The 13,053-nt window shown below is 33.2% G+C and overlaps 1 protein-coding gene across 1 annotated transcript in view; it reads left to right on the forward strand.

Annotated features, from left to right (window-relative positions):
• PPIP5K2 (diphosphoinositol pentakisphosphate kinase 2) overlaps window positions 1-13,053 on the forward strand; it is a 119,249-nt gene that overhangs the window by 61,999 nt on the left and 44,197 nt on the right. Inside the window, exons 14-21 of the mRNA XM_074201414.1 lie at window positions 65-150; window positions 1,724-1,849; window positions 2,046-2,167; window positions 2,465-2,647; window positions 3,106-3,247; window positions 4,977-5,200; window positions 9,486-9,613; window positions 11,518-11,632. Of these exons, the coding sequence (XP_074057515.1) occupies window positions 65-150; window positions 1,724-1,849; window positions 2,046-2,167; window positions 2,465-2,647; window positions 3,106-3,247; window positions 4,977-5,200; window positions 9,486-9,613; window positions 11,518-11,632 (1,126 nt within the window). The remainder of the gene's footprint in view (window positions 1-64; window positions 151-1,723; window positions 1,850-2,045; window positions 2,168-2,464; window positions 2,648-3,105; window positions 3,248-4,976; window positions 5,201-9,485; window positions 9,614-11,517; window positions 11,633-13,053) is intronic.

Here is a 13,053-nt window from a genome sequence, read left to right on the forward strand (position 1 = left end):
AGTTGCACATACATATTTTCCTTTCCACAACTTTATATTCCAATTTTATTGGGGTTTTTTTCAGGTATGGTCATTTTTCTGGAATAAATCGTAAGGTCCAGTTGACTTATCTCCCTCATGGTTGTCCCAAAACATCTAGTGAGGAGGAAGGTATGACATTATTAATATGTAGCTTTTTTGTTGTTGTTGTTGAGGCAGCTTTTCATGGTGGCTAATGGATTTGACATAGAATCAGGACCACAGAGGGGCAAGTCACTTAATTTATTAGTGATCTAGACAACTCTAAACACTATAAGTTATGGAGAAGTTTCCTCACTTCATTGAAGAATAGTATCCATATCTAAGAGACCCTTGCATCAATGAAATCATAGGCTTAGATACTCCTAGTTCCCCTTTAAAATGTTGTATGAATATTGTAATTATATTTACATCCATACATATAATATATACAAGATTAATGTCTTATAATTGACATCACTATTATTAACAATAAGAATGCTAGCTTGAGGATGAATATGTCATATAATATTACACATTCAGTTTGCCATTCTTATTCATTTTATGAACTAAAGGTAACATATCGTCTGACATCTTTCTGGTAGATTGTTAACAAGTCTTCTACCTCTCATTCCTTTTAATTCTATTCAGTAACTATAGAAACTATACTCCTCTCTCTCCCAACAAAGATATTACATCTCCTATTTTTAACAGATGAAGGAGGAAATGGAATACACAAGATAAAATATCAAGAAGAGCAGATTGGCCTGTCAGAAGACATGTGCATGAGATAGTGCAACAGATATTTCTACTTACATGCTAAAACTTTGAGATACAAATGATTGCTCTCCTTTGGAAGCAATATATATGGTGTAACAGTGCTTCCATTGTTCAGGACATTAGGCACATTCTTCCTTTTTCACAGAATTGTTGTGAGAAAAGCACTTTATAAAACATCAAAGTTCTACATAAATGAGAGCTAATCTTTACTCCTGAAAGATCTTTGGATTTTTAGCATTTGATTTTCAGAGATTATCTGAGGTCATTTGATGTCATATCTGATTAAATAAGAGGTTAGAAAGCTGTATAACGCTCCTTTTGGTCAAAAATGAGATGTACTTAAAAAAATACACACAAACACACCTGTTTTCTTGTATAACTTATAAACTGACTTCAAAAGCACATACAGAATTGTTTTGATTAAAGTCAGCAATATTGAAATAGGAATATAGTACCTATTCCAAGGTGATTATAGCTTTGAAATATTACATTTACTTGGAAGTGTAAATTCTTTGTATTTTTGTTAAAATATAATTCATCTAACTTTATAGTCATTTTATAGAAAAATATCCATTTGAAAGAAGTCATTTCATTATGAGAATTAAAAATTTTTGTAACTTACCCAGAATTGTAGGGTTGAGGGGAAATCATATGTATTTCCTTGATCCATTGGTTCTGTATAAGAACTTCAGCTATAGACTTTTTTTTTAAATCTTCCCAGCAAAACTTAGAACTTTACAAATAGCTTGTTACTGTAATGTCCCATCATTGCTTATAGGAAGATCCTGTCCTTTGCATTCCAGGAGGAATTCCATTGCAGAACAGTAGGTTAATAACAGGTCTTGAAGTCTTTGTAGCCAGGAAGGAAAGAGTTTGACTGAGAAAACAATTTGAATCCAGTTTTTAAAATACATATGTACATATTTATATTTCTTGGTATTTTAAGACTGTCGAAGAGAAGAGCCATCTTTACTTTTGGTTCTGAAATGGGGAGGAGAATTAACTCCTGCAGGAAGGGTTCAGGCCGAAGAACTTGGAAGAGCTTTCAGGTGTATGTATCCTGGAGGACAAGGTAATTCCTTCAACGTATTTTCATCATCTTTTCTTTTTAAAGACGATTCTCTTTTCCTTAAATTCATTGATAGTGGCTAAACTTGTTAATTAGCAAAATTTGCTAGTTTTATCTTTAGCATTTTAAGTTATGTTTGTAAAAATACAAAAATGATTGTATAAAATTTAGCTAAAGTGTTTGGAATGTCTATTTTTAGGTGACTATGCAGGATTTCCTGGTTGTGGTTTACTTAGATTACACAGTACATACCGACATGACCTCAAAATATACGCATCTGACGAAGGACGAGTCCAAATGACTGCTGCAGCTTTTGCAAAGGTTATCATGAATTTTTTTCAGAAATTTATTTCTTGCTTAATAAAGTTAATGTTTTAAAGTCCTTTGACGTGAGATAATTTTTTTCCTAAAATGTAAACATTTTAGAATTTCAAAATTTGAAATTTTAGGCTAGAAAACTTAGGTAAACTTAGAAAATTTTTCTAATAGCTGCATCCTCTTTTCTATGAAGTATTTAGATTTTGTCTCTCAAAAATCATTTAGGGGATGAAGATAAATATTGAGCTTTCCATTTCTTTGTATTTTGCTTATCTCTGTTAATTGTTTTACTGTATTTAGGGACTTCTGGCTCTTGAAGGTGAGCTTACCCCAATTCTTGTCCAAATGGTAAAAAGTGCAAATATGAATGGACTTTTGGATAGTGATAGCGATTCTTTAAGCAGTTGCCAGCACCGTGTAAAAGCAAGACTTCATGAAATACTTCAGAAAGACAGAGATTTTAGTCCAGAAGACTATGAAAAGGTGAGACGTTGTAATATACCCCCCCCCCCCCCGCCTTATTCCAGTGTATTTCATTGGGCGAAATCATCAACTAGAAGGATTCAGGAATGACTAGCTGGAGAAGGTGACCTATGACTTGTATTTTAAAATATAAAATGAAAGAAATTAAATAGGTAATGCGCAAAGTGGAATGAATTGCTTTTTAAGGCCTTAGAAACAATGTTGGCAAAAGCCAGCTGATCTGAGAAAGTACAGTTATTGATTGCTTCCTCAGTAATTTTTCTGAAGACATCCTATCCATGCCGTTGTTTTAACTCAACCTTAGAAGTTAATATTTCTTGACCCCCCCCACTTGATGTGGGGGGTCTTAACCTTAACCTTGATTATATAAGTTTTTGTCATGCAGTCATGTTGATTATTTTTTGCATTATTTTTTTTTAGCAAATCCTTAATTAGACGTGACTAAATTCTTTCTGCAGCTTACTCCATCTGGTAGCATTTCTGTCATCAAATCAATGCAATTAATTAAAAATCCTGTGAAGACCTGTGACAGAGTTTACTCCTTGATTCAGAGTTTGACTTCTCAAATCAGACAAAGAATGGAAGATCCCAAATCATCAGGTAAAAGATGTGTTTCCAAAATACTTGCATTTATTTTGGGATTTAAGACATATGTATTATATAACTTTCATAAACCTATTTTAATTTGATGCACCAAACATTCTGATCTTTAATAATGTACAAATCTACACTTCTTCCAAAAACTAATTTTATTATAGCATAAAGGCTTTATTACAAGAACTACAGCCAACTGGATTTGCTTTTTTTAAGAAAACCTTACTGCGGGGCAGCTAAGTGGTGCAGTGGATAGAACACCAGCTCTGGAGTCAGGAGTACCTGAGTTCAAATGTGGCCTCAAACACTTAATAATTACCTAGCTGTGTGACCTTGGGCAAGCCACTTAACCCCATTGCCTAGCCAAAAAAAAAAAAAAAGAAAACCTTACTGAAAACTAGATTTGGTTTCTAATTCCATCTCAGTTCTGCTGAGATTTTTTGACCTTGGACAGATAACTTCATTTGATCTAAGTTTTATTATAAGTAACATTAGGAGAGAATAGCACAGTGCAATAATAAGAGAACTGTGATCAAAAGTTCTGTATTCTAATTGTGACTCAGCAACTTGTAACTTGTGTCATCTCTCTTTGGCCTCAGTTTTTCATGTTAAATAACGAGAGGTTTGACTACATGTCCTCTAAGCCCCTTTCCATAATCCTATGGTAAATGATGATGATGATGATGATGATGATGATAGTGATTTCAGCTTGCATTTGTATGAATGGTCAGGGAAAGACTAAGACTATTTTCTGCCTTTGTTGTTCACTTTCCACCCAGTATTCAACTATGGCTCCAAGGAGCTATAACATACACAAAATCACATGGTACACCATCTTGGCAGATAGGTTAAACCAGGTGGAAACTGAGCAAGGGACCTCAGACCCATCAATGGATTGCCCCCCCTCCAAGTATGTGAAGACTTACATGGAAGAGTTTACAGATAGGAACAGTTTGTTCCAGTGGGCCTTGAAAGTGGCAGAAGCAGACTTTGTGAAGCAATTAGAGCTTGGTTAGACATCAGAAATGCCAAGGTCATTCACTAAATCCTGAGACTTTGCAAGTCATTTTGATTTTTTTCTTACCATTGGACTCCAGGGATTCTGGAAGACAAAGTGAGACCAATAAATTCTCATAAATCTACCTCCCTTAAATCCAAATTATGCATGATTCTTTTTTCAAAGACATTACCCATACCATTTTAAATATGACTCTTTCAAGGTTTGCAAAGCATTTTAAAAAATATTATGTCATTTGATTTCCATAACAACTCTGGGAGGTAAGTGCTATGATTATGCCCATTTTACAAATAAAGAAACAGAGACAGCCAAAGGTTAAATAACTGGTCGAAGATTACATAACTTATAAGTGATTAGGGCCAAATTTAACTTCAAGTCTGTCTGACTCCAATTTTAACACTTTATCTACAATACTGCCTAGTTTGATCTCTGAAATCCTTTTTGGCTGACTCTGTTTAACTACCTTGTTTGATTAAGTGAATGAGTTTTTAGTTTATTAAATTTAGATAAGAATATATGAAAACAATTCTTCACAAACCAATTCATGATGAAATATTTGAATTTACACAAAAAAAAGAAATTTCACTAGTAATTTCTGAATTTCTTAAATTTTTGTAGACCGATTTTTAAATCATTAAAATCTATAGTAATCAGACTGATTTTTTTAAACTTTGGAATATTGAAATGTTTCTTGACAATTTATTTTCCCTATTTTAGACATCCAGCTTTATCATAGTGAAACATTAGAACTAATGTTACGGCGATGGTCCAAGTTAGAAAAGGACTTTAAAACAAAGAATGGAAAATATGACATCAGTAAAATCCCTGACATATATGACTGTATAAAATATGATGTTCAGCATAATGGCTCATTGAAGTTAGAAAATACAATGGATTTATACAGACTTTCAAAGGCATTAGCAGATATTGTTATTCCTCAGGTAAGTACTAAAATGTCAGAATCACTTTTATTGCAATGATTGAAAAATGTTACATTTTATTAGGTAGATTTTCCATTTTAATTAAATATTTTTCTATGTCTGGTGTCATGCTTATTAAAGTGATGAAGCTAAATAACTAGTGCTAAATAGATATTATAAAATTACAACTATAACTTAAATAATTGATATGGTTTTTAATTTGATCCAATTCTAAAAATGTTTGTTTTATGTTAGCTAAATAGTATAAATTAGTAAAAAAGAATAGTTTTTTAGAAGGTAGATAGTATATTAATAGACATAGTAACTAATGAGCACCATAAAACATCACTTAGTCATCCAGCTTCTGCTTTGAACCCAGTGCTTAAGCTATTCAAAGGGAATTGTCACATTATCCATCCACATGATAAGTTTGCCATCTATTCAGCTTTTTATTCTGAGTACTCTAGTTTTAGAATTTGTTTCTGGACCTTAATGCATATTGGAAAGACATGCAAATATTTACATGTTTTGAACAAAGAACTCTTTAAAATAATTTTTTAATTTTATATTTTATAAGAGCCAATTAACAGTAATATTTCTGTGCTCAAAAGACAGAAAAAGGATTTTACATGAAACCAATAAATTGCCATTGCAAACATTTTGCCTTTTTATATAAGATTTATGACATCTTTAAAAATATTCTGGTTATATCCATGTCTCCATCTCAAACTTTTTCTATTTTCTAATGTATGTTGTTTTGGGGGGGGGCTTTTTGATAATGTGCCATTTAACTTTTTCTCTTCCCTGTGACTCATTACTCTTTTCCTGCCATTTCCCCCACCAAAAACTTTGTGAGAAATAGGAATAGTCAGAAAAACAAATCCATTCTATTTATCAATACCCAAAAACGTATATCTCATTTTCCATCTAATGTTAGGAGATAGCATGCTTCATCAATGTCCTTTAGAGTTATGGTTGGTTATTTACCCTGATCAGAGTTCTTAGCTCTTTTAAAGTCTTTCTCTTTTAAATGTAGTTAGTCATTTAAATTATTCTTCTGGGTTTGTCTATTTCAGTTTACATTAGTTCTTTTAAATTTTCTCATGTTTCTCTGAATCCATGCTTCAACAAAGTAGCATAAAATTCTTATTTTATGAGGAATTCAAGTGGCTAACTGAAACCACTGCATTAACAGTTCAAATCCAGACTCTGACATTCAAAAGCTTATATGATCAGGGGCCAATTATTTAACTTCTATAATCTTCCTTGTTAAAGTATGCTCCAAGGCCTATACCACTGATTCACCACACTACTCTTTAATAATATCCTTATTAGAGTTTTATTTTTACTTTAGAATTAATCTTGAGCATTCCATCAAACCATTCATCTATCCAAACTGGTGTCTTGGCAAAGATGAAGCACTTTTATCACGTCTATGGTCTTGTACCTGATTCCATTTTTATAAGCTAGCTTTACAAACTATGATCTTCCTTGCACATTTTTTCAGGAATCCTAAACTCTTCATTATAGAGAATCAAAAGGGAGGACAAATTTCCCAACTTTGTTAGCAGATTCTTCCAAAGCTATAATGCAAGATTCTTTTGGATATCTTCTGCTAGAATAACTAATTAGATGATATTAGCTGCACTTCAACCTTTGTACCCTTTCCCACTGATAGCCTTCTGATGCTGTCCCTGTTTTGAGCTGTTTTTGACATATTATTTCCTTTATTCTTTTGGGGACCTAAAGGAAAATTTGTTAAAGAAGGCAGGAAGTAGAAGCACTGCTCATTATAGATAGAGTAGTGTTAATTTAAGAAATAACATAACTATTTAATTCTTTTTTTACTATTATTTTCACTCCCTAGAAAGATTACTAAACATGAAATACAAAAATGATATGATTACTATTAGAAGTAGGTAGGAACAAGTTTCCAGGATACCTGAAGACCTGTTTATGTTTGTTAGGTCAGGAAATAGTCACCCTGTTAACCCTTAGCAGAGAGAAAAGAAAGCAGAACCAGAAGCAATGAGTGGAAATTACAGAGTATTTTTGGTCAACAAAAGGAGACACTTTCTAACATTTGGAATTGTCTTAAAATAGAATATGAGATATAATGTTTCTCCCCTTCATTGGAGGATTATCAAGCAGAACTTGGATGTTCACTTGTTTTAGAAGGGATTCTCTTTTAAGTACAGATTGAATTAGATGTCTAAGATCTTCCCAACTCTGAAAATCTAATTTTCTAAATTCTAAAATTTTCTAAAATGAGATCCACAAAAGAAAGGTTATAGAGAGAAGAGCTTTGAAGCATACTCATACTTAAAGGATGCTGCACAAAGGAACATTTCCTAAAGGAGACTGAGAAGTGGTTGGGTGGGTAGGACAAAAACAGAAAGAGAGCAGTGTCATATACCACATTAACAAATAAATAGTGCTGGGGTGGCTAGGTGGCGTAGTGGATAAAGCACCGGCCCTAGAGTCAGGAGTACCTGGGTTCAAATCCGGTCTCAGACACTTAATAATTACCTAGCTGTGTGGCCTTGGGCAAGCCACTTAACCCTGTTTGCCTTGTAAAAACCTAAAAAAAAAAAAATAGTGCTGAGAATCAAAAAGAATGAAATTTGGGGAAAAGCCAGTGGTTCAGTTATGGATCTGTTCAGGTGATTTCCATTTCTATTTATTTACTCTCATATTCTTTACAAAGCTTCTGTATGGTTTCAACAAACTGCTTGTTTGATATCGCCCTATCCAAAATGGAATTCATTTTGTTATCTTTTTAACCAACCCTTGTCTGAAGGTAGCATCATTTTTCTGAGCAATCCTACTTGAAACCTCAGAATCATCCTTAATTCTCTCAATCCCTCATCAGATCAATTGCTAATTTTGTTAATTTTATCTCTGTGACATATTCTTTATTTTATTAAATTGGTAAGATGAAAAAAAGTAGCACTAGGAAAATTTGTTCATAATTTTCATACTTCTATATTCTCTATATGGATAATGGAGTCCTTTTCCCCAATTCATATTGCCATAAACCTGATTCTGACTCTCATACCTGAACTCCTAAAATAGTCTCCAAGTTATAATTCTTCCCTTCCTCTACTCAACTACCAAAATAGTCTTACTATAGCATAAGTTAGTTCCCCTGCTCAAAAAATTTTTGTGACTCCCTGTTCCTCTTAAGATAAAATAAAATTCTTGTACTTTTGCCCTTAAAGTCTGGATCCAGTGCCCCTTCTAAAGCTTAGTTCACAATATTTCACTTCACATAAGTGAATTTGGAAAATTTTGGAAAATTGACTTGTTTGCTATTCCTTGAATTTGGTGCTGTGTTTCTTTTCAGCTTGTGCTTAAGTTGTTTCTGATTTACCCTCCCTCCTTACTGCTATACTCTAGAATACCTAGCGTTCTTCAAGACTTAACTTACATGCTGCCCTACCTATCAGATGCTTCTATTTGAATTGCTTTGTGACCTTGGGCAAGTCACTTAATCCCATTGCCTTAAATAAATAAAATTTGAGAGGACAGCTAGGTGGTGTAGTGGATGGAGCACTGGTCCTGGAGTCAGGAGGACCTGGGTTCAAATTCAGCCTCATTTGTGACCTTGGGCAAGTCACTTAACCCCATTGCCTTAAATAAATTTATTTAAAAATGCTTCTTTTTATTCTTATTTCTCAAGTAATCCTGACAGTATTGATCTTTTTGAATGTTATTTTACCTGCAAATGCTACAAGAATTTGAATCATTTTTATTGGAAAACTTAGATTGGAAATATTTTTCAAAATTTGAATAAACAAATGGCAGAATTAATGCTGTTCATGTTAAGATGGTGCTTGGAAAAAAATTCCTTGAAGTTTTGGATTACTCATGCATAGTCCTGGTAGTATTAAGGTGTTTCTCTTACTTTTATGACTTTGTTAAAGAAATAATATTTGTATTTGCGTTTAAATTTAGGAACTATTTGCAGAAAGTAAAGATGCATGGATGATCCACCAATATTCACCATTTTGTTTCCCCTAGTTTTCATAGTAATAGATCCATATGAATGCTGCCAAATTGCATGTTATTTTTAATAATCTTTAAAAGGCAGCTAATTTCTAAATTTCAGCTAATAAATATTTATAGTTTGTTAAATAGAAATTATACTAAATAATTTAGAAAATATTTATAGATACATAGTTTGAATTAGGAATGGTCTTCTGCTCATACATTGACAGTTCAATCTTCCTAGTAATATATCATCGATGTTTTTCTTAGAGATGTTTGAAATATCATATGATGCTATTATATTTTCTTTCTTCAGGAATATGGCATATCTAAAGTTGAAAAACTGGAGATTGCCAAAGGCTTTTGCACTCCTCTCGTAAAGAAAATTCGATCAGACCTTCAGAGAACACAAGATGATGACACTGTAAATAAGCTCCATCCTCTGTAAGAGCATTTTTAAAGTGTGTGTGTGTGTGTGTGTGTAAAATTGAGTAACTCTAGTTATTAGATATGTAAAGGTGTCGGTAATGCATGTAGGACACTATTCTGATCTAATGTTTTAGGAATTAATACAATATATAAAATAACCTATTATTTGGTATAATGATAAATTGTCAAGCATTTCAGAGAAGCACTTCGATGAGACAGAAGAACAGAACCACATTTTACCAAGTTAAACCAAGTAACCAAGCATTTATTGTCAAACATTAAGTATCTACCATGACAAGAAATAGAAATGCCAAAAAAAAAAAAAGGCAAAAACAGACCCCACTATCAAGGAGCTTACAGCTAATGCTTGAGAGATCATACAAACAACTATACACAAATAAAATATATACAGAATAAGAGAACACACCCAACTTAACTTTTTGTGGAAGTGGGAGGGCCATAGATAATACAAATTATATATATTTGAAGTTTTTAAGTTTATTGATTGGTTGTGTTTATTTTTCATTTTTTATTTTTGCCTTTAAGAAATAAAACACGTGAAATGGCTCAGGGGGTGAGAGATCCTGCGGGAAAACTGTGATGAGAGAATAAACAAAAGATATAAAAAAACTTGTTTAAAATATACAGAATAGAGTGGAGATGATTCACAGAGGGAAGGCATTTAAGGAGACTGGGAAAAGTTTCATACAGAAGGTAGAATTTTAACTGATACTTGAGAGAAGCTAGGAGAGGCTGAAGGGGAAAAAAGTAAATATTCTAGGCATGAGGACAGCAATACATGGAAATCAGGAGTCACTGGAGTGCATTGAATAGAGTGAAGTGATATGATCTTAGGATCGCATTCTGGGAAAATCATTTTGACCAGTGAGTGGATGAAGAATTAAAGTGGGAAGAGACTTATGGGAAAGACATTAATAAGGCTGTTGCAGTGGTCCATGCATGAGGTAATGAGAGTTGCCCCCATGTCAGTGACAGAATCAGAGGAGAGAAGAGACAATGCAGAAAAAATTTTGTGAAGATAAAAATCACTAGGACTTAACAACAAATAGATTATAGGGAATAAGAGTGATTGAGAAGTGAAAATAATAACACTAAGGTTGCAAATTTCCTGGGTAATGATATCCTCAATAGCAATAGGGAAGTTAGGGATAGAGGAAAGTTTGTCACTGTAGAATGAGTTCAGTTTTGAACAAATATATATATGAGACTGCTAACTCAAGATATCTAAGATGCAATTGGAAATTCAAGACTGGAAGTCAGGGAAAAGATTAGGATTAGACAAGTAAATGATAATTGTATCCATGGGAACTGATAAGATAAACAAATGAAATAACTCTAAAAAGAAGAGACTAGAAAAGGATCACTATAGAGCCCTGTGGAACTTCCTTGGTTAGCAAGTGTAATCTGAATGAAGGTATAGCAAAGAAGACTTGAGGAGTGGTCTGATACTTGGAGGAAAGCTGGGTGAGAGCAATGTCATGAAAATCTAGAGATTTGGAGGCAGCTAAGAGGCACCTGACCTTCTATAAAAATACTATTCTGAGCTTTTCCTTTAGGGTCAGAGCACTTTATTTCATGAACTCCAGCAGTTGTCTGGTAAAATTTAACTGATGATAACTCTTCTTAGCTCTTTTCTAACGTAGCTCTGTAAAATAATACTTTTAAAATCGCTTTCTACACCATTTGTAGTAAATTTCAATTTTAAATCTTGCTCTCTAGAATGATTTGTCCTTCAAAAATATCTGTATGACAGTTCATAAGGTTTTATGATTGGTATGGTATCAGATGTTATAAAATTTATATTTTTTAAATTATATTTCTCATCAAACCATGCTTTCTTATAAAAATGGGTTATGACTATGTTATGTCTTTAAAACACTCTTTGCTTCTAACTTTAGGTATTCCAGAGGTGTCATGTCCCCTGAACGTCATGTCCGTACTAGATTATATTTCACAAGTGAAAGTCATGTACACTCTTTACTTTCCATCCTTCGATATGGTGCCTTATGTGATGTAAGTTTAATTACTAGTATGTTCTATTTCTGTTTTATATAAACCAAGAGTTTGATGATATCAGTTAATTTCAAAATTTTTATTTGCCAAATACACATTTTTCATGGCTAAGAGTTTTCTCTATTTTTATATGCAGACTTTTTTTATGTCATTTTTAAAGATAAGAAATGTGGTGCAGAGAAAAAGCACTGGACTTAAAGTATACGACTTGGGTACAAATTTCAGCAGTGTAACCACCTAATAAAAAGTGGTTAATTAAATGCCTATTGAGTGCCAGTTTTTGTCCTGAGTAATGAGAATGAAAAGAGTTTGGAAAAGATAGTCCTTGATCCCTAGGACCTCACAATATAATGGGGAAGACAATAAGCAAATAGCTGTTCAAACCAGATCTATACCTGAAAATTATATTTATTCAGTAGAAAGAAAGCATTAGAATTATGAGGGGAAGGAGAATCAGGAGTAGAAAATGGACTTTTAACTGAGACTTTAAAGAAGCCAGAATTCAGCTATGTGATTTGGGAGATAAAGAATATTATGCCAGAAGGACTATTGTGACTAGCTATAAGAGTGGGGGAGGGCCGTAGAGGTCTGTAAAGATAGAATGTATAAGAAGACTAGAAAGGAAGGCAGGTTGTAGGTTTTGAAAGGTAGGTTAAATGCCAAATAGAAGATTGCATATTTGATCCTGGAAAAAATAGGGAGTCATTGAAATTTATTGAGTTAGGAGGATTATTTTGATTCTGAATTTTTATTTCCAATCCAAAGCAATAAACATTTATTAAATCCCAATATATACCAGCACTGACACTTAAGCACAGATATAAGTGCATTCACAGTACTGTTGTGAGGTTAAAAAACTTCCATATAGTTAATGTACTTATGAGTTATTTAAAATCCAATCATGGGCCCCAATGCAGTTTTTCATTATAATTAGTCTACAACCAAGATATCTCCTAAAATATCTTAGAAGAAGTGAAACATTAAATATTCACTTTCATTATTATGACTTTATATTTATACTTGTATATAAATATACTTTGATTGTGTAGAGATATATTTATTTATATATTTAATGCTGAAACTTGCGATTCTGGAATAGAAGTATGGTGACTTTGCAATTAGAATCACCTTGATTGGGGCGGCTAGGTGGCGCAGTAGACAGAGCACTGATCCTGGAGTCAGGAATACCTGAGTTCAAATCCAGCCTAGCTGTGTGGCCTTGGGTGAGCCACTTAATCCCATTTGCCTTGCAAAAACCTAAAAAAAAAAAAAATCACCTTGATTCATCCTCCATCATTTTACCACCATACTTTAATTTTATCCTCAAGGCATGGTGATGCCTTGAATTCACTATCTCCTAGGGCTAATGCAATTTCCCTTTTCTTCTCTCTGTGCATATGTGCTGCTCCTGAAGGTAACAG

The sequence above is a fragment of the Macrotis lagotis genome, chromosome X (assembly GCF_037893015.1).
Source record: "Macrotis lagotis isolate mMagLag1 chromosome X, bilby.v1.9.chrom.fasta, whole genome shotgun sequence".
Taxonomy (NCBI): Eukaryota; Metazoa; Chordata; class Mammalia; order Peramelemorphia; family Peramelidae; genus Macrotis; species Macrotis lagotis.